The sequence below is a fragment of the Ipomoea triloba genome, chromosome 10 (genome assembly GCF_003576645.1).
Source record: "Ipomoea triloba cultivar NCNSP0323 chromosome 10, ASM357664v1".
Lineage (NCBI taxonomy): Eukaryota > Viridiplantae > Streptophyta > Magnoliopsida > Solanales > Convolvulaceae > Ipomoea > Ipomoea triloba.
Window position 1 is genome coordinate 26720637 of NC_044925.1, and position 20977 is coordinate 26741613.

A 20977-nucleotide genomic window follows, 5' to 3' on the forward strand; every position below is an offset into this window, starting at 1 on the left:
ACTATTAATTCTCTCATGTAATTGGTTAAGTTATCTTGCTTTTCTATTAAGCAAAAAATATAATAGACATTTTAATGCACCAACTATAAATTCTCTCATGTAATTGGTTAAGTTATCTTGCTTTTCTATTAAGCAAAAAATATAAATATTTTCATTTCTTATGCCTAGAACATAACTTTCCTACAAAAGAAAATCTAATTAACACTTCTCTTGATTAAAGTGTTTTTTTTTTTTTTTTTACCCAATGTCTTTATCACACAATATCACACGATGTCTTTTTATTACACTCATTTTCATTTTGAAAAAGGGAAATAGGAATTTCTAAACCGACAAAATTTCTTCAAAGTGAACTTATCCAATAAGGACTCCGAAACAGAGGGAGGCCGGCGCTATACAAGTAAGCAGAGATCTCGTTTACATCGTACATAAGTTTGGTGTAGTCTAAGTTTGGTTGTTTCCGAGGACAAAGCAGGAACGAAAGTACGAAACGAATGGACAAGTTCGGTAAGAGATTTGAAGGGAAGGTGGCGATTGTCACGGCTTCAACGCAAGGGATCGGCTTCGGAATCGCCGAACGCCTCGGCTTAGAAGGCGCATCCGTCGTCATCTCCTCTCGCAAGCAGGTTTCTTTTCAGTTCCCGACAGTAAATCTAGTTTCGGTCTCTTCGATTTTACCAAAACTTGGTTGCATATTCGTAGGATTCGATCCTGGGAATTCCTTATGTTGTTCAGACAAGAACTTAGGTTTTGTAATTTCATGGTACGGAGTGTAACTTGTTTGTTGTAATGCAGAAAAATGTGGATGAAGCAGTGGAGAATTTGAGGAGTAAAGGGATTGAAGCGTTGGGATTAGTTTGCCATGTGTCGAATGCACTGCACAGGAAGAATTTGATAGATAAGACTATTCAGGTAATATAATTTTGCTTTCTCTGAATACAAATTCAGTAGTATATAATCTTGGTTCCTGGATCATTAACCTTAATCTCATCAAGCTGTTCCATAAACTTTTGATCTTGACTATGAAGGATCACAAGGGGATAAATTAGCCTATATGTCCATAGTTGACCAGTTCAAATGAAAAAGACCAATAGATTACTCCCCCAATTGTTATACCATGGACAAGGGTTCATATTGCATTGCATTGTGAGCCTGATACAAAAATTCTGTACTTTCAGTTTTCTGTACATGTAAACAAATAACTTGATAATTGCTAACACATAATATAATAGTTATATGTACAGAAATTGTCCATGTACAGAATGTGTCAACTACAGATACAAAATCTGAAGGTTATTTTTGGAACAGGGTCTGGGCCATGATATAATTTGCCTTACTCCTGTTCGGAGTTGAACATGTAACCTTGTGTTACTATGTTTATTGTCTGACCAACTTGGTTGTGGTCGCCCCGTCTTTAAGATTTCTTGTAGTAGTGTGTATCATTCTCTCAGGCCATGGGACAGTAACTGTCTTTCATCATGTAATAAGAAGTACAAAGTCTTCCGTACTAGGTAAAACTACTACTTGCATGTTGTCCTTTTAAGGATGTCTCAAATTCCCCGTCAGGGTAAACATTCAGATAAGAAAGTAGTTGAACTAAGTTTTAGATGTTAGTTAACCACTTTGTACTGTATTGTCTAAGTTGGATCAATCCATTTCGACTGTCTTTATCGTTTGGTGAGTTCTTTTATTTTTTTTTATTTTTACTGTGATGCACTTACACCTTCATTGCCAGAGAATATGTCATGCTGGAGCCTTCCACGTTACGTCCAACCTATTGTAATTATCGGAACGTGTTTTAGATGTTAAAACTAGGGTCTGTTATATCTTGGCTATGAGATGTTTGTTCCCCGACTGTTATATATATAGTTCAAAGAAGTCCAGGTTTCTTAAGACAAACATCGTGGTTATTTTTTTCTCCAGAGATATGGAAGGATAGATGTAATTGTGTCGAATGCTGCTGCCAACCCGTCTGTAGAACCAATCTTGAATACTAAAGAATCGGTCCTTGACAAGCTATGGGAGATCAATGTGAAAGCCTCTATACTATTATTGCAAGTAAGTCTGCCTTTCCGAATCAAGTTCAACGTGGAAAGAGTCTAATGGCGTTATCTTTACATACGAGATTTATGATTTATCAGACTAGTCCAATGGACAAGCAATCTGGGCGGGTGTTACCGCTTTATTCAGATTGGTCGTAACAGTCTTTAGCAGCAGCGCTTCGTGGTATTGTGTAACCCTTATGTTTTTTTTTGACAGGATGCAGCCCCTCATCTGCAGAAAGGTTCATCCGTTATTTTCATTTCCTCTATTGCTGGCTTCAATCCCCCACCTGCAATGTCGATGTATGGAGTGACCAAAACTGCCCTTTTCGGGCTTACCAAGGTAACTATATTTCTTGCCACTTATGTTGTAGTACTTTTGTGTGTGTGTGTGTGTGTTGTGTGTAAACTCACGAGGTGTTCTGGGTATTTTTCTGTCCGTTTAACGGTATGGGTAGAGGGTATGGGTGGGTCCATCCGACTAATCCCAGCTCGCCTCGCTCTGACAGACACAGGAGCTGACCCAAGGGGAATTGTCAATTATGTTGTAATACTGAATGGTTGTATGTCTAAACTTCATTCGTGCACTGCTCATTGCTTTTCAGGCTATTGCTGCTGAAATGGCCCCGAACACTCGTGTTAACTGCATAGCCCCTGGTTTTGTGCCCACAAATTTTGCGTCTTTCATAACAAGTAACAAGGAAATGGTGAGTTTCAAATTTTCAATCACAACATGCCCTTCTTCACCTTAACCATTGCACAGATTAACCCCTTACTTTGAACTGTTTTATCAGAGGAAAGCCCTTGAGGAAAAGACACTACTCAACAGGCTAGGAGAGGTGGGAGACATGGCGGCTGCCGCCGCCTTCTTGGCCTCCGATGATGCTGCCTACATAACCGGCGAAACTCTGGTAGTTGCCGGAGGGCAACCTTCCAGACTCTAAGATCCATCTTCTCTACCTTCTTTGATTCCTGGCAATCACCCTGCAAGTTCTTATATATATATCTCAACAATCCAATAAGAATTCATGAATATGATGCTATCAAGCCATGTTGTGTCTCTTGTGTAGTATACAACTTAGCTTTTTCATAAAATCAGAAATAAAGCAAAGATTGTTATTACAAAGAATTTTAAGTTTCAGCTTGAATTATTGAAAGGGAACAACTGGATAATTTACATAGAATGTGGAGTGTGATACTCGGGGGAGGAACACTTTTCTTGCCTCCCCTGTGTGGACCCACTATAACAAAGCTTTTAACTAAACCATAACACATCAGGGCCCTCCATTTCTTCACTCTTCAGGCCAAATGTACATAGATCTTAAAATCCTCCATATAAGTGGTAAGGGACTCGCCATTCTGCCTGACGAGATCCATAGTTTGAGAAAGCGTTTGCCAAAATCTAGACGGGAATTACATCAGAATTCTGGGTTTCGTCGCATGCCAAGACCAGAGCTTCGATGTTGGTAGGGGGAAGACACGAGGCCCATTGACAACCCGTTGATACTGGTTCACCCGGTGGAACAATCATGAGCACATTAGCGTGGCGTCGAACAACACCCATCACGCTCACAGTGCTGCCTTCTTTGATGTAGCTGTGTTGTAAGGAGCAGTCATTCAAAATCAGTACCGACGATAGAAACTGTAGCAGTCAATAGCTTCTTTTTTTTTTTTTTTCAGAATTGCATAAATGTGAAGGGCATAATAGTAAACTCATGGCTTACCCTTCCTTGAGGCGCATGATGCGGTCATCACTCGAGAGGTTTCTATCGGAAAGCCACTGCAAGAAATTTGGAGATAGGTCTCTGTTGCTCTGGGTTACGTCAACAACTGTTGATGGTTTGACAAACGGAGAAACCTTGGCTCCATAGCCTGCTTTCACCAGAGCTCTTAAGCCAGACTGGAAGTCTGATATGTAAAAGTCGGCCACAAATTTCTGTCAATAAAAAGGAAAAGAACACCATGAATTCCAGAGGAACTGCCATCGATCACAACTTGACAAGGGATAAATTTACCTGTGACCATAGGAATATAGGCTAACCGAGCATGAGTGTTGCCCAACGGGGCTCCACATATGCTACATAGGAGTTCTCATTTTTGCCCCACATTTTTAACTAACACCATTTTATCAACTAGAGCAGGGATTTAATCAGCCTCAAAAACTAGGTGGAATCATATTTACGGTTACAGAGATTTTCCTTTCTAAGAACCATGTAAAATGAGAGTTTTGTGCATTAGGTGTGACCTTTTGTGGGCTGACAGTGCAAACCACAAAATGCATAGGTTATGGAAATATCCCGAAGAGTGGTTTTACCAACTTAAAACAGTCAAGCACACCGACACTTGCATGCATATTATCAAACGAGTATAACTAACCAACCTCAGAATGCCTTCGTCCCCACGAGAAGAATCTGTGTTTAGAATTTGCAGGTTTTCCACCCCAACCTCTGTACTCATACAATTCTGTGGAAACATATACACATCTTGGTGTCCTCTGAAACGAGGTTTCAAGTGGAATACTGCCACAAGTGACAACCTGCAAAATCATTCAGGTGATAAATGTCAGAGACTTGGTGTCATGAGCATTAATAATCTACACTGCGAGTCTGTGATAATTATATTAAGTAGCTAAATCCAACATCAGGAGCATGCCATTACTACTAAGCCATAAACATTACACAGTTGTAAAGAGAGCTAACAAAGTTGCAGGAACAGAATCAGAGTGAATTTGAAATTCTAAGAGCATTAGAGACGAGAATTAAGTTTGGCAATCAGCATGGGAAAAGTTTAGGCAGTACAATAAAGAATAATATACTACAAATATTGGCAACATGTTTCTATAATCATACGAGTCAGCAGTTGGTTTAAATTCCCAACCCCCAGTAATGTACCCAAGAATATTGAGCTCGTGATCTGTTAGCCATAACTTCTAGAGGGTGTTTTTAGACTGGTTAACTTCTAGAGGAAGAGTTCCTTCTCGGTAGCCCTTCAAAGACCTTAGGGGTGGAAAAGGAAAGGAATGCCAAGGAGGGGAAATATTAAGACCTTCCCCTCCTTACTGCACTTCTACAAGCAACACCGTTAGTTTTAACTCCAATATGATACCTGAAAAAGACGGAAAAATGCCCTTGCTTCTTCACTTTTTCCCATTTTAACTTGCCACTGTCATTCCCTTTTCTCTAATTGTCACACTAGGTTTACAAGAGATGCCACAGAAAGAGATGAATACAAGGCTTATACCGCCCCCACTCCCAAACAAAATGGCCTAACCAACAAAGCATAGAGCTAAAATTTTCTACGGGATGGGCAGCTCAGTTAGTTCCTGGGGTAGATTGTGAGCAATGACACATGATCGGGGGGCAGGGGTGTGGAGGCCTTGTGGGCGAGGGAATTCCCCCTTTTGTAGGCAAAATTTTCTAGGGTTACATCACTACCATGCTTCTTTTTGTCTTTTTCTTCTTTAGTAGTTTCCAAAGCTCCACGTTTTAGACAAGCACAACAATACGACATAAAGAATCTAAGTGAAACTGATAGTAAACACAACTCAATCTTACAAATAAGAATTTCCAGTTCAAAGGTTGAGCCTAGTACACAATATTCCTGTAAATGCAATGCAAATCTGCAATCTTTGTTCAGCTTCTAACCCAAAACTTATTAACCCTAAGGTCTTTATACTGGCATTTGGCCCCTACACTAATTCACAACAGCGACAAGTAACGCAAAACATTAATTGGAATAAATATTACACCTACCACTCAAGCAAATTGCCAATTAACATCAAAATCTTGATGTTGAAGGGCGAGAAGCTAAAAGCCTTAAAAGCCTAAAAGCCTAAAAGCAGCAATCTTTAACATCTAAGCTCAATTAAGAAGCGCAAAACATCATAAAACACAAAATACGCGGAAGATTAGGGAAGGAATAGGGTGAAATTACGAAATTACCCCGGTGACCTTGACGTACTGTCCATCGACGGCGCCTCTAAGCTCGGCGTCGGGATATTTCTTCAGAAACCCCAATGAGCCACGCGGCTTGAGTTCCTTCACCAGTCTAGTGACGGCGGAGCTGTAGAGCTTCTTGTTAAAGGAAGCGGAGGGCTCGGGCTGGACGGCGCGGGCGGCGGCGGCGCCGCTGGAGTCGAGCGGGCCGGAATTGGAAGTGATGAGGCCGGTGGGCTGGATGGGAGTGGGGCCGGAGAAGGAGGACGATTTCTTGGGGATCGAGCCGGAGTTGTTTGACTTGTGGCCCTGCTGACCCGAGTTGGGCCTGGATCTGACGGCTCCTCCACTCTGCGAGGACGGCGGCGCCGCTCTGGAAGCTGGCTTGTGCACGTACGGCCCGCTCCCTGACCCCGTCGAGTCTATTCCGTACATTTTCCCTAACTCCCCGGATTTCTTCACGTCCCCGCCCGTGTAAGGCATCGCCCGCGACGCCATGGTGGGCTGCCGCTCCTTCGCCTGCTCGGGTCGACCCGACACGTACAGCCCATTCTTCAGCTGGTGCGACGCCGTCCGCATCCCCATTTTTTCCGGCGAGCGATAGCTATAGAGAGAGAGAGAGTGTGTGTGCTTTTTTCTGAGTCGGTGGAAAAATGGAAACGCAGGAGACTTAGAAAGGGAGAGCTGGTAGCTTTTTTTTTTTTTTTTTTTTTTTTTTTTTTTTTTTTTTTTTTNTTTTTTTTTTTTTTTTTGAAAACACATGTAATGACTCTAATATATAAGATGTTATGAAATTGATCTACCATATAAAAGGTTATGAAATCGAGCCTCAATGGAGGCGGCATTAACTCTGGTTCAATTAGATTGAGAAAGTATAGATAAATATATACTATAGTGTAATAGAGTCAGTAGCACTTAAAAAAAACCTGCAATTATTATGTGTAAATCATATAAACTTGATTGGAAGGAAATACAATTACATTGAATTATAATTCTCTCATTTTGCTGAATTGTAATTCATAGGTGCTTTCTCAAGCCGATGAGCAAGTAAACTTCACAAAGTGATCCTAATGACAAAAGTCAGTAAGCAGATAAACTAGTCTAAGATGTTCGTAGTTGACAATATCAAATCAAGAAAACTACTAAATTACTTTTGATAAGAATTAAATTTATAACTTTATGATTACTATAAGTCAACAATTTGATCAACAAAAGTTAATAAGCATACAAATCAGTCTAAATTATTTATAATTGAAAATTGGATTCATTTATAATTGAAAATTAATTAATTACTATTGAACAATAGTTGGATTAATTTGATTAGGATTTCAAAAAATTGCCTACTTGTACGGCGGATTGCATGTGTAAAAAAGACAGTAAAGCAAGCACTGGAAGGTGGCGAAAATGACGTTTCTGCCCCTCCACTCTTAGTCAAGATTCCAACCTGTGCCCGCGCTGTATTTAACAAACTGGAGCTGAATTCGCTTCAGGTAGTTGGCGCCAATGATAATTGGCGGGGACGGAGTGAATTTCCTCTCCTGCCCTCGTTGTTTTATGTTGTTTACACAAAATGCCATTTCATGGAAATATTCTATACATCTATCTTGTCTCAATCCACTTAACAACAATGCAAAAAAATATATAGAATTACATAATGATTGGGAAATTATGCACATTTTCAATATTAAAAGATGTTACAATATTATAAGTAAAAATATTATCTACACTCAATATTATAAAAGAATTTATTTAAAAAAATATATATATTCCGATCCAAAAGTGTCGACAATAATTGAAATTTGTAATTTTTTGATACAAAATTTACGTTTTACTTGCTCAATCCCATTGTTTATATATTATATGCTTAACACGCTCTTTCACGTGTGCAGAATTTTGATGGGCTCCAAATAACATGTGGACTTAGTCTCTCTTTTTATCGAATGACACGAAGATTCGAATCCATAACTTTTGTCATAAAATTAACTCTGATACAAAATTAAAGTATGTACTCAATCACTATAATACTAAATTAATAGTTACATTGCACATTTACATTTATATTTTACTGACTCAACAATAAATAACTTAATTTGATTTACAGACAAGTTTTATCCCAACGCACATTCAGATTTCATAAATAAAGTAAATAAACTACCAATGTGAAATGCAATCCTTATTTTCTTCAAATTTCTAGAAACATCACATTATAAAATTAAATTCTTTAATAATATAACATTAAATCAAATGTGGTCTTATTAGTATTTTGGGGGGCCGTGTTGACTGTCGGTAGCAGAATGGTTTAGTTGGGTCCCGCCTTTTTATTAAGTGAAACTCACAATTTTGGAGGCACATGTGGCAGCGGGGCCCACTTGTGTTTAAATAAACATTCTAGCCAATGCCGTGTTGCCGGGTGCAGCTNTTTTTTTTTTTTTTTTTGAAAACACATGTAATGACTCTAATATATAAGATGTTATGAAATTGATCTACCATATAAAAGGTTATGAAATCGAGCCTCAATGGAGGCGGCATTAACTCTGGTTCAATTAGATTGAGAAAGTATAGATAAATATATACTATAGTGTAATAGAGTCAGTAGCACTTAAAAAAAACCTGCAATTATTATGTGTAAATCATATAAACTTGATTGGAAGGAAATACAATTACATTGAATTATAATTCTCTCATTTTGCTGAATTGTAATTCATAGGTGCTTTCTCAAGCCGATGAGCAAGTAAACTTCACAAAGTGATCCTAATGACAAAAGTCAGTAAGCAGATAAACTAGTCTAAGATGTTCGTAGTTGACAATATCAAATCAAGAAAACTACTAAATTACTTTTGATAAGAATTAAATTTATAACTTTATGATTACTATAAGTCAACAATTTGATCAACAAAAGTTAATAAGCATACAAATCAGTCTAAATTATTTATAATTGAAAATTGGATTCATTTATAATTGAAAATTAATTAATTACTATTGAACAATAGTTGGATTAATTTGATTAGGATTTCAAAAAATTGCCTACTTGTACGGCGGATTGCATGTGTAAAAAAGACAGTAAAGCAAGCACTGGAAGGTGGCGAAAATGACGTTTCTGCCCCTCCACTCTTAGTCAAGATTCCAACCTGTGCCCGCGCTGTATTTAACAAACTGGAGCTGAATTCGCTTCAGGTAGTTGGCGCCAATGATAATTGGCGGGGACGGAGTGAATTTCCTCTCCTGCCCTCGTTGTTTTATGTTGTTTACACAAAATGCCATTTCATGGAAATATTCTATACATCTATCTTGTCTCAATCCACTTAACAACAATGCAAAAAAATATATAGAATTACATAATGATTGGGAAATTATGCACATTTTCAATATTAAAAGATGTTACAATATTATAAGTAAAAATATTATCTACACTCAATATTATAAAAGAATTTATTTAAAAAAATATATATATTCCGATCCAAAAGTGTCGACAATAATTGAAATTTGTAATTTTTTGATACAAAATTTACGTTTTACTTGCTCAATCCCATTGTTTATATATTATATGCTTAACACGCTCTTTCACGTGTGCAGAATTTTGATGGGCTCCAAATAACATGTGGACTTAGTCTCTCTTTTTATCGAATGACACGAAGATTCGAATCCATAACTTTTGTCATAAAATTAACTCTGATACAAAATTAAAGTATGTACTCAATCACTATAATACTAAATTAATAGTTACATTGCACATTTACATTTATATTTTACTGACTCAACAATAAATAACTTAATTTGATTTACAGACAAGTTTTATCCCAACGCACATTCAGATTTCATAAATAAAGTAAATAAACTACCAATGTGAAATGCAATCCTTATTTTCTTCAAATTTCTAGAAACATCACATTATAAAATTAAATTCTTTAATAATATAACATTAAATCAAATGTGGTCTTATTAGTATTTTGGGGGGCCGTGTTGACTGTCGGTAGCAGAATGGTTTAGTTGGGTCCCGCCTTTTTATTAAGTGAAACTCACAATTTTGGAGGCACATGTGGCAGCGGGGCCCACTTGTGTTTAAATAAACATTCTAGCCAATGCCGTGTTGCCGGGTGCAGCTAAGCAAATTGGACAGATTATTGGATCTCTGTTTGGGCCACCGCCATCATATTTGGGCTTAAAAGCCTCAATTATTCAATCTGTAAATTGGCACCTTTCGTAGTTGGGCCACATTTAATGGGCCCATATCGTGGAAAATCTCCGACAATTTCTGACACGAAAATGGAATTTCCACAAAACCCAAAGGACACCGAGCAGTGTATTATCCCATTCCATTTGGTCATACAATTGTACAATTTGTTTATTTGTTTTTTTCTTTTTTCTTAAATGATAATGAATACCCGCAAACCGCAATGACTATGGGTGTTTGGTAGATAGTGTTACGAGTTAATAAATTTGCCTAGTTGATAACGTTAGTTGATTATAAAAAGATGTTTGGTCAATTAGCTGTTAACTGATAGCTTATTACATGCAAAAGACTTTTTCAAAAACCTGATCGAAAAAACTGTTTTAAACAACTTTTTGAATTTTAGCGTTTTAGATCAATAAAATGTCACAAAAGATTAATAGTTGTTAAGTAAGTCAAAATTGATTGATAAGTTAATTATGTTACCAAACAGGACCTATACAAGTGTTTGATTAATTAACTTTTTATAACAACTTATTGATTTAAGCCGCTAAAATGTAAAAAAGATGCACAAAGTGGGTTTTTCAATAAGATTTTTGAGAAAGTCATTTTACATGTAGTAAACTATTAGCTAACAGTTAATTTATCAAATAGCTTTTTACAATCAGCTTGTGACCCCTCGCCTATTCCGATAAGTTTAGAGTTCGAAAAATATTTTTAAGCTACGATATTTACGAAATGATCTCTCGTTACTTCAAGAGGATTTTTTTTTTAGTAAGGAAAGTTATTAATAAGTTACGATTCACGTACCGGTCACGAACCGTAAAATTTTAAGGACGTATATACAGTTCGACTAGAAAATGGATTATTAAGCATGATACGATTACGCGTGAGCTTCCGACTCAGTTCAGTGAAAAAAATTAGATGAACTGTAAGAGTGAAATTTGCTACGGACTTCGTACCTATATTTTGCGAGATACCGAAAAATTCCCAATTCTAGCGATTATCGACGGGATTATTTTTAGGATAATTTTGGTGTTAGGATTTTCCCGAATTAAGCTATAATCCTTCGAACTTTTATCTGATTTAACCCCAAACTGGCAAATAGATATTTCTCTTCAAGAGCCACCATGAGGAGTTGACATGTGGCACTCCTAATTACCACATGATGAGTTCATTAATGGTGTGTCATAAGAAGTATGGGAATGTTGCACTTGTTTCTTAAACTTCAAGCAAAGCTCATCATCATCCTCATCATCATCTCTCTCATCTCCCACACACACACATTTTCGAAATAGCATAAGGAAAAGAAGAAGAGAGAAAAGAGCTTAGTCTTCCACTTGTGATCAAGAATTCCTAAGCATCCCTTCAACTCAAGTGTTCTAGTATAGGTAAGACTTTGGTTTTGTTCGGTTAAATCTTTCCTAGAACTTAAGTGTAAACTAAAGGTTCATGAAAATATTGTTATTATGGTGATTTTGTTTAGGATCTTTGGTTAAAGGTTCAAAGGAGGAAATCATCCACTTTCTACGGTTTTAAAATCTTCTTGGGAGGTAAGGAATCCCTTAAGTCGGTTCAATCACTTGGAGGTGAACAAATGCTAGTAAATTATATGACTAGGAATTTTTACGTGGAAATTATGTGTTAAGTTCGTGGATCTACAAGTTAGCCTAGGAAACTACACTTTGGAATTTTTGGTAATTTTTGTATACATGTTCATAGCTAATTTATGCATATATATGTTGAATTTATGCCCATATAGGCTTATACTTGTGAAAATAGTGAAAAGAAATCAGGATAGATTCTGGCAGTAACTTCCGAGATTTATTGGGAAAAATTGGTAAGGTATTTTGATCCTATTTTTTTTAGACATGTAGTTCTATAAGTGTAGAACCTGCATATAAAATTTCATAATGATCGGAGTAGTATAAGTATGGTTTTCGAATTTTTCTCCAAAACTGGTCCAGAGAGAGAAACTCTGGACAACACACTGCCAAGGGCAAAAATGGAATTTTCTGTGTTTATTCGCGGATCAAAATGACCAAAACTTTTTATGGACATCAAGTACTATAAGTTGGGTTCTACCATAAAAATTTCAAGTGAAAAAGAGTTCGAGAACTATCTTTACCGGCTCAATCATTCTGACTGCGCCAAGCTGAAATTTCTGGCAGATTTGGATGGACGCGGCCTTGGACGCGCGTCCAACGCGCGTCCATCGACGCCCAGAGTTTCGGCGTCACGGCCGAAAGGCCGAAAGGCCCAGTTTCGGCGCCATTTACCGAACGTGCGGACGCGGCTCGGACGCACGCGTCCGCAGCTGCGGCCAACCGCGAGTCCGTGCGACGCGGCCTCGTTTTCGACTTGTTTGACCAAACTTTTTCCCGATGTTTTTAATCCCGAGTGTTATGATGTTTGAAAGGCCTACGGGCAAAAGAGATCTATTTTTGAAAGAAATATCTGTTTTGGAAAAATTATGTACATCACTTTAGAAGAAAATATTGTTGTTGAGAAATAAGTACAACTCTTGTAACTTGAGGAATTGTGTTGGAAAGCCTATGAGTAAATAAAAATGTTTATAAAACTTACGTCGAAAGAACGTATGCTATTTTGGTAAACAGGTTGTCAAAACCTTATTTTTGAGGAAAATACTACTTTTAAGGAGTGAGTACATTACGTGAGAAAAACGAGAAAATGACGATTGAAAAGCCTGCCGGCACTGAGAGTATTTTGAAAATCCTTCTTGGGCTGATGAGATAGCCGATTTCAACTATTGGACTCAAATGAGAAATATGTCCAAAAGAAATGATTTGAGAAAGAAAAACGGAAGGAAGAATCATGTTTTCAAACCCTTAGTTTCTAAAGCGAGTTGAGGAGGACCTTGATTGACCCACGGGTAGCTTTAAGTGCCATGGCCCAGTGGTCGTTGTGGATATTGTATGACCAGTTCATACTGCAGGGCGAAGTCTATTCGTCGATATGTTATAGTGTATGACCAGTTCATACTGCAGGACGAAGTCTATTCGCTGGGTACTATATAACTCGTAGGATGAGGTATTCCTATGGGGGTGTGCAAACTTAAGGTATAGTTACTCCAGAAGTCCGGGTAGGTGTTGTTTTTATGGACCTAGCTAGGCCAGCTAGGAATCATTTTAACGAACCTTACGTCCAGGGGATCAGTGTTAGACCGGGTGATGACCACTGAACCCGAGTTCGATGATCCAAGTGGTCAGAGTGGGAGTTATGAGAATGCTCCAAAGGCCTCACGCTCACTGTGAAGAAACTAAGGAAGTTTTAAAGATGAGAAAAGAGTTACTCTGTAACGACTTGAGAAGGAAATGATTCTATCCAAAATGTGACGAATTTTGAGCATGAAAATGTGCTGTTGAACCTCCTTTTGAGTTAAAATGAGGGAACTACCGGAAACGAAATATTTTACAAACTTGTCTGAAAAACAAAAAAATGTGTTTTAAGTGGCAATGATGCCGGTACCTTTATATAAGAAAAGTTTACGTGTTGAGTTAGCTTTACGCCTTATATTATATTATCTACTATTGATAACCTGATTGCAGGTAGAGCTATAACTTGTGGGTAAATTTTACAACTTACAAATTATTATATTTTCGAAACCTTTGTCTACTTTTGAGTGACAATGGATTTCCTTACTTAGCCGTCGTGCTAACTACACTTCGATGTGTTTACAGATGTTGTCTAGTATGGGCTCCTGAAGCCCGATGAGTTCTGAAGAGGATGGAAGTCGAGGTTGAGGACTACCCTATCATAGAATAGACACCGTGGAAGAATTATTTCCATACGTACATATTTGTATGTTGACATAGTTATTTGAGGATTGTAAGTTTAGCCTTAGCGTTTGGGTATAGGAGAGATACCTAAGCGTGGCGGTAACACCCAGTTTTCTGCTGGTTAGACGCTTCCGCAATGTATTGTATTATTAGGAATTTTGTAATAAATCCAAGTGGTGAAAATTGGGGTGTTACACAGCTAATGCTATTAAAACCAAATATGTTAACCCAATCAACTAATAACTATTTACTTAATACCTCCATTATTCATTGAATAAACAACAACCTTGCAATATGACATGAGAATGTTCATGCCCAAGAGAATATTATTAGGATGAACTTGCTTTAATCTTGTACAATAATTTATGCGGTGGCAATAATGGTTGCATGGTCTTCACCACTGTTTGAACTAATTTGTGTGGACACAACATATTCAACATTTTGTTTGACTTATTTCAGTACTGGAACAGTGAGTTGACCAACATTTGGTATACTTGGCAATTTATATATGGATAAGACTAGGTCTAACCACAATTTTGGAATGTAGTTTGAAAAAAGTTGCAACCTAAATAGTACGAAAACGAGAAATAAAACATGGAGAAATAGTAATAATTTTGGTGTGTACAGTTAGAATGACAACGAGACAAGTTTGAATTAGGATAACTACATTTATCATTTTACTTATTATACTTCGAGTTGAAACTTTTAATATTCACTACACCTGTGCCCCTCATGTGGGAGGATTGACTTAACAGAGTCAATAGTATTCAAAAAAAATTGTTTCTATAAAATCATATTAATTTTTTAGCAAAAAAGTCTTTAATTATTTGTCATCATACATCTCTCTTCTAAATCAACACGTTACCTCAAAAACTGGGAGAAAAAAACTACTCAATGAATAAGCTCCCAAACTTGAGGGAAACATACTCATTAATTAGTTTTTGTGGTGCATTTAATTAGTATTGATTATACCATTTGCTATTAAAATTACATTGATATATCCAATGCATTCTAATTTAATTCGCTCCACCATACAAATTAGTGACAAATGGCAAATAAAAAGGGACTTATGGAAAGCACAATAGTTATTGCTTTGTGTGGACCACGGTCCAAACACAACGTCATTTCATGCTTTTTTTCCACTTAATTTACTATAACATCTTCTAATGTACATTTTATTCTAAAAATATTATTATTCTAACGCATAATAATCGTGATTCACGTAATAATTTACATGGGAAGCGGATGTAAATTCAAAGGAAGATGGGCTCACCAAATCAAGAAAAAAGAGGTAGCCAAGCAGCAACATAATTTTGACCACCTGGCAGTCAGCTTTGGAGTGACATACGGTTAAGAATATTTAATCTTAATTTAAGAAAAAAATGTTGTAATTTTCCAAAATTAAAAATAAAGAATAAATAAAAGAGTCAAAAAAGCCAGGCTACTATTGGGAAAAGGCATCAGTCATTGTCACATCTCGAGGTGAGATTTTAATCTTTTTATGATTTCAACAAATTATTTTGATTATTACTTTCTTTTCTTGACCAAATTCAATTCAAAATTTTAAGAAAAATAAAAAATATTAAATATTCAACTGAACTTTTACCTTTGTGCAATTAAATTATCGAATAAAAAAAAATGTAACTAAACAATTAAACAAATATTTCACAAAAATTATGTAAATAACATTTTTTACTTACATTTTAAATGTTTGATAAAATATGATGTTATAATATTAAATTATATATAAAAATTATTTTTATGATTATTTTTAAAGTAAATGAAGGAGGAAGCAGTCATGGTTGTCCCCACCTTCGATTTGAACGAGGATGGAGGTGGCTATGGCTGTCCTCTTTCGTTCGATTTTTATTTTATTTTTATTTTAATATTTGCATATTAAAAATGGAAATATAGTCTTAATCGTGTTGGACAAAGAAACAGTACATAATAGATAGATGTAAATGTACGATGTTGGTGGAGTGCTAAGGTGAGAAGAATGATGTTGGGACAATGGATTTCTGATACGAAATTGACAAAATAAATAAAGATTATAAAATAGGGTCGCATGCATCATGCCCCATAATGGATCTCAGCAGCCATAAATCTCTATTATTGCCACTGCAACTTTTTTTTTTTTTTTAAACGACGAGATTTTTTTAAAATTATTTTTGACACAAGGGAATAATTTATTAAATCATGCGGAATAATATACTATTTGATTTGAGCCAGCCAGTGAGTGTGATTATATATATATATATATATATATATATATATATATATATATATATAAATAAATAGTTCATATATATTACAACAATCATATTTTCTTTTATAAATGCTTTTAGTAGCAAGAAATTATTCAATTCATTAATTAATATTTGATAGGGACTAATTTGAATTGCCAAATACAACTTTCCGTACTCCATGGACCATAGCTATTGGTTACCCTCAAGTTACCCACTTACCCATCCTCCATAGATAGTCATTACTTGTAAGTTATAGCAAATACAAAAGAATTAATATCTAAAATTGTCAATTTTCAAATTCAAGAGTTTTTATTGCTTTTATTTTGTCCTAAAATGGGTTAAAACTTAAAAGGTAAATGATGTGGTTCAACTCACCTAATCGTCTCTCATAGTTTTTATCTGAAGATTGATAGATGAGATAAATTATGAGATACTCATATAATATCAAATTTATACCTTTATTTTTTGATTAATTATAAGATTTAAATTGTGTACCCAATACTAACAAAACAAAATTTATAAATTTATTACTCGTTCTTTTTTTTTTTTTGAATACTACTGACTCTATTACAATGCAGTAACTACTTTCTTAACCTATTGAAGCACAAGAGTCAATATTCCCGTATAAAGGGAAGGGTTTGATGCCACTGGACTACAAGGTCCTTGGCAATTTATTACTCGTTCTATTTTATTTTATCTATCATACTTCCAATTTATTAGTCAAATTAACTGCTTTTTTGTTATTTTTTTTCTTTTTTAAATTTGATTTTTTATATTTAATAGTACTTTTAGTTTACTTTCTAAATATATAAATTTTTTATATTAATATTAAACTTAATATTATGAAAAATTGAATTAAAAATAACTCCAGCCACGTTAATCAAATCAGACACATAAAATGAGACGAAAGGTTTAAATTGATATATCATTTAAATTAAGGGGAGAGTGAATTGAGAAAATTATAATTGAAAGATATAGGGAGTGTTTGGTAAACATTGGAGTTGTTACTTGATTAGGTTAGTGAATTTGATTAGTTTATAGCATTCGCTGATTATAGAAAGATGTTTGATAAATTAGTTGTTAGCTGATATCTAATTATATATTATATGTAAAACAACTTTCTAAAAAAGTTAATTGAAGCAGCTTTTTTAATTTTAACATTTCAAACCTAAACAAGCTAAAATTGAATAATAAACAATTTCACCTAACAATGTTATAATGCAATGTCCTCAATCATCCCTTTCTGGACATTAATAGACCATTTTGAGTGAATTAATATTAGAGATTCAAATTTAAAAATTATTGCATAATTAGAGATTATTTTAGGTATTATCTCAATATGTAATTATGCATAACCAGATGTCCAGATATTAATCTGCAGCCTAACTGGTATGAAGAAGAAGATAGCAGGATATTTATTTGAGTTTTTTTTTTTTTTGAAAACAATATTTATTTGAGTTAGTATCATCTGACAACCTAAACCCAGATTTATTGAAGCAAGAAATCACATAAAGATTAAACTTTTTTATTTCTGGGAAATTGCAGATTAATTCACATTCTTTATACAAGATTAGAAAAATCAGAGAGCTGCAGCTGATGATTCAAAACCAGGCATATTTTACATGGCCGTATTTTACACAACCCAGAAAAAAAAAAGGAGACGAAGACGAAGATGATGAACCTCCAGAGATTTTTCAGGTCCAAATCGTTGTCCAGATTCTCTCTCCTAAAAAGCTAACAATCCTTCTCACAGCGCCTTTCTCGCCGCCGTCTCCCTCCTCCTCTTCTCCGCCGCTACTGTCGTCGTCGCGACGGTGCTCGGCGGCGGTTAAACTAGCCTCCGCCTTAGTTTTCTCCTCGCCGCCGGCGGCGGTGGCGCAGCCTTTGCTGCCATTGTTGTTGGCCTTGTTGTTTCTTCTCTTCTCTCTCTTGTTTTTCTCCATTTTCTTGCTCTGAACCTGCAGACCGTCTTCATAAGCGTCGATGATTTCGTGGATGAGCTGCCGGTTCGGCGAGGAGTCCCACCTCACCCAGTAGCTCATGTAGCAGCTGAAGCAGTTGCAGTTGAAGCAGGGCGGGTGGCCGGCGCCGCCGCATGCGGCGGCGCCGGCGGCTTTTCTCCTCCCTCCGGAGTTAACAGAAGAGCAGGAGATGAGATAGGCTAAGACTTCTTTATCTTCTTGGCAGAGAGCGGCGGCGAGCGTCAAGATTGCGGCTGGTAAAAACGCGAGGTGGTCGGAGATTAGCGGCGGCGTTGGGTGAACTGTGCCTTTCCGGTAAAGCTTTTTCATGGCGGTGATGGAGGGTTTGGAGATTGAAGATGGAAGGGATGGGAGATGGGAGTGTTGTGTTGCGAAGAAAAAGAGGGAAGAGAGCATAGGAGTTGATGATATATTTTTGTGGGTTGGTAAATGTGAAGGCCAAAGAATTGGGGTTTATTCCTCTGCGGCGATGTGTATGCTGCAGACCATGGAAGTGAAACTTTGATTGGTCTTGTCAATGCTTCAAATTGGTTTATTAATTGTTGATGTTTGATGTTTTTGCCAAGAAATATATACTCAGATGACTTGCAGTGACTCTCTCATATGAAAAGTTATGAGATTCAATATCAATAAATGTGATATTAACTTATCAATAAATGTGATATTGACTTTTTGTGTTCTATGACTCACAATGTAAAATTTATTCTGTGTACATTATTTAATAGTGTTTTTAGATTTTTCTTATCATAGAAGTAAAATTTATTGCAAAATACTAAAAATCAAATCTCACTCGTGACAAGATAGAATCAACTTCTCAAAATGAAGGGACTTATTGTGTGCAATGAACAAAAACATAGCTTATATTATTCAATTAAGTAATCATAATTTACTTCTTCACAATTCCGTCGGAGTGTGCAGGCACCCGTGATGGACATTTTTGTCAATTATTAAGTATTTGATTTTCAGTCCCCTTACAAACTAAAGACAATAGATTGTTTGGTTAGAACTATTGAATTGAAGCGTGATCATGCCACGGAAGCTTTCAAATATAAGGTACAAACCTATGTAAATGCTTATTGGTCTCAAAAAATGTGTGCAGCTGTACGGCCACAGGGTGATGTGATGGACCCTTACGCACAATCTAATGATAATATTTGTTTTACAGAATCACGTTCCCTGTCTCCCTTCCAAACTTCCATCTCTGAAATCCTAATAAATTTTTTTAAAAAAAGATAGAATTTAGGCTCAAATATTCCATCCCAAAACATAACCATTTATATATATAGGTGGTTTCATCATCCTGAAAGATTTTAATAAAAAATATAAGATTAATTTTATAAAAGTTCAGAACTTGATTAGAATGAAGAATCACTGCAATGGTAAATGAACAAAAAAGTTAAATTCTTCTTCTGGGAACAGTAAGAACCTACACAGCTTTTTAAGTTGGAAACACAAACGATGGCAAAGCCTATACTTTATTGAATACTTCCTGAATCAAGACAGCAAGTTGTTACAATCAATGAGCAGGAAGAACAATAAATGAGAACATGTCTGCAGTTAATTCAACATTTATGAGACCAGGAAAGGTCACAAAGAATTGAAATGCAAGCACCCATTATACTCGAGTGGGATGATCTTTAGGGTGCAAAATTCAATAATATCATGGTGGGGCATTTAGGAAGAGCTCTGCAGCCGAGTCTTGATCCAGGATTCCAAGTGGCGCAACTCTTCCTGGGTTATTGAATGGCCGAGTCCCGGGTAAGCCTGAAAGGTTTGTCGAGAAGATTGTATAAGTACTCACGTAGAAGTATATCATACCCGGTCATATTTGGGATTCTGATCCTCCTATTTGTATATATATTTTTTTTGAGTACTATTGACTGGGTTAAAATGTAGTATCTGTTCATACATACTTTCTCAACCTATTGAAGCTCAAAGAGTCAAGGAGATCGAACCTGTAACCTCTCACTTAAGAGAGCTACAGCTATGCCGCTTGACCACAAGGTCTTTGGCAAAGTATGTCATACATGATACAACTAGTGGAAGGGTTAGGGAAGGTACCTTGAACTCACAAGACATGCCCGCTCGTTCAAGGAAAGGTGGCCCGGCTTGTCCAGCTTCAAACAGTACTGTCGTGTCTGCCATACCGTGAGACCACAAAATAGGTGTCTGCAGAACAATTTGAATACAAAGTAAGCAACTTTGATATAACTTTAACCGATTCTTGGACACATTAAATATATACATGTAATTGGTAGATAGTGTTTATAGAATTATAGGACGAGGATGTATTGGAGGGGTCTGATTAAATGTTTCTGAGTATATCCTGAGTTGGAAAAGCACACAGCATCTCCACTCGTCGTTTTTTTATCGAAAAGCAAGTTTCTTTCAATGTTTGATAAGAGAACAGATGGTGTTTAGACATTCCATTTGAGGGCAGACATGTCAAAAAATAAATAAAATTATAGTGCAGGTTTGAGGAATAAAATATATAGTTGGGTACTAGTATATCAAATTAATTACCATTTTTGACTCAGGTGCTAGCTGTTCCAGAATAGAATCATTGAAAGGAACCCATCCACTAAACACCGCACCTCCTCCAAGAGTTCTTGGGTATAGAAGAACACTTGCTAAGGTCAATGCACCTACAAAATTGAGTCGAGCGAGCAAGCAGAGAAATTGAGTAGTAATGAACAAATTTAGTGGAGAATGTGTCATCTAAAGTTCTTTAATCTTTCTTATATTTAAGGGGTGAAAAGAGGAGGGCAGTTTCCAGGAAAGGTGTGGGGGGGGGGGGGGGCAAAGGA

General features: G+C 36.3%; 4 protein-coding genes and 1 long non-coding RNA gene across 5 annotated transcripts in view; 2 read left to right on the forward strand and 3 right to left on the reverse strand.

The window, feature by feature from the left end:
- Positions 1-364: 364 nt before the first annotated feature.
- On the forward strand, positions 365-3165 carry LOC116032421 (short-chain dehydrogenase/reductase SDRA). The gene is made up of 6 exons (XM_031274961.1): positions 365-623; positions 793-909; positions 1921-2055; positions 2257-2382; positions 2645-2746; positions 2834-3165. The coding sequence occupies exons 1-6, from the start codon at positions 492-494 to the stop codon at positions 2981-2983; spliced, it is 762 nt and encodes a 253-aa protein (XP_031130821.1). The 5' UTR covers positions 365-491; the 3' UTR covers positions 2984-3165.
- Positions 3107-6629, reverse strand: LOC116032420 (uncharacterized membrane protein At1g16860-like). Its single transcript, XM_031274960.1, has 4 exons — positions 5981-6629; positions 4420-4575; positions 3764-3975; positions 3107-3634 (listed from the first exon to the last, which is right to left on the reverse strand). Exons 1-4 carry the CDS (start codon positions 6557-6559, stop codon positions 3442-3444), a joined length of 1140 nt encoding a protein of 379 aa, XP_031130820.1. The 5' UTR covers positions 6560-6629; the 3' UTR covers positions 3107-3441.
- A 4763-nt stretch (positions 6630-11392) lies between these two features.
- LOC116031442 lies at positions 11393-14240 on the forward strand. The gene is made up of 3 exons (XR_004100590.1): positions 11393-11533; positions 11629-11695; positions 13844-14240. It is a non-coding gene; the product is annotated as an uncharacterized LOC116031442 (long non-coding RNA).
- Positions 14241-17692: 3452 nt separating this feature from the next.
- On the reverse strand, positions 17693-18543 carry LOC116033407. The gene has a single exon (XM_031276150.1). It carries the CDS (start codon positions 18477-18479, stop codon positions 17883-17885), a length of 597 nt encoding a protein of 198 aa, XP_031132010.1. The 5' UTR covers positions 18480-18543; the 3' UTR covers positions 17693-17882.
- A 1070-nt stretch (positions 18544-19613) lies between these two features.
- Positions 19614-20977, reverse strand: part of LOC116031949 (probable carboxylesterase Os04g0669500) — a 5235-nt gene continuing 3871 nt past the window's right edge. Inside the window, exons 4-6 of the mRNA XM_031274323.1 lie at positions 20694-20815; positions 20232-20339; positions 19614-19934 (exon numbers count right to left, since the gene is read on the reverse strand). Coding sequence (XP_031130183.1) covers positions 19845-19934; positions 20232-20339; positions 20694-20815 — 320 coding nt within the window. The 3' untranslated portion in view covers positions 19614-19844. The remainder of the gene's footprint in view (positions 19935-20231; positions 20340-20693; positions 20816-20977) is intronic.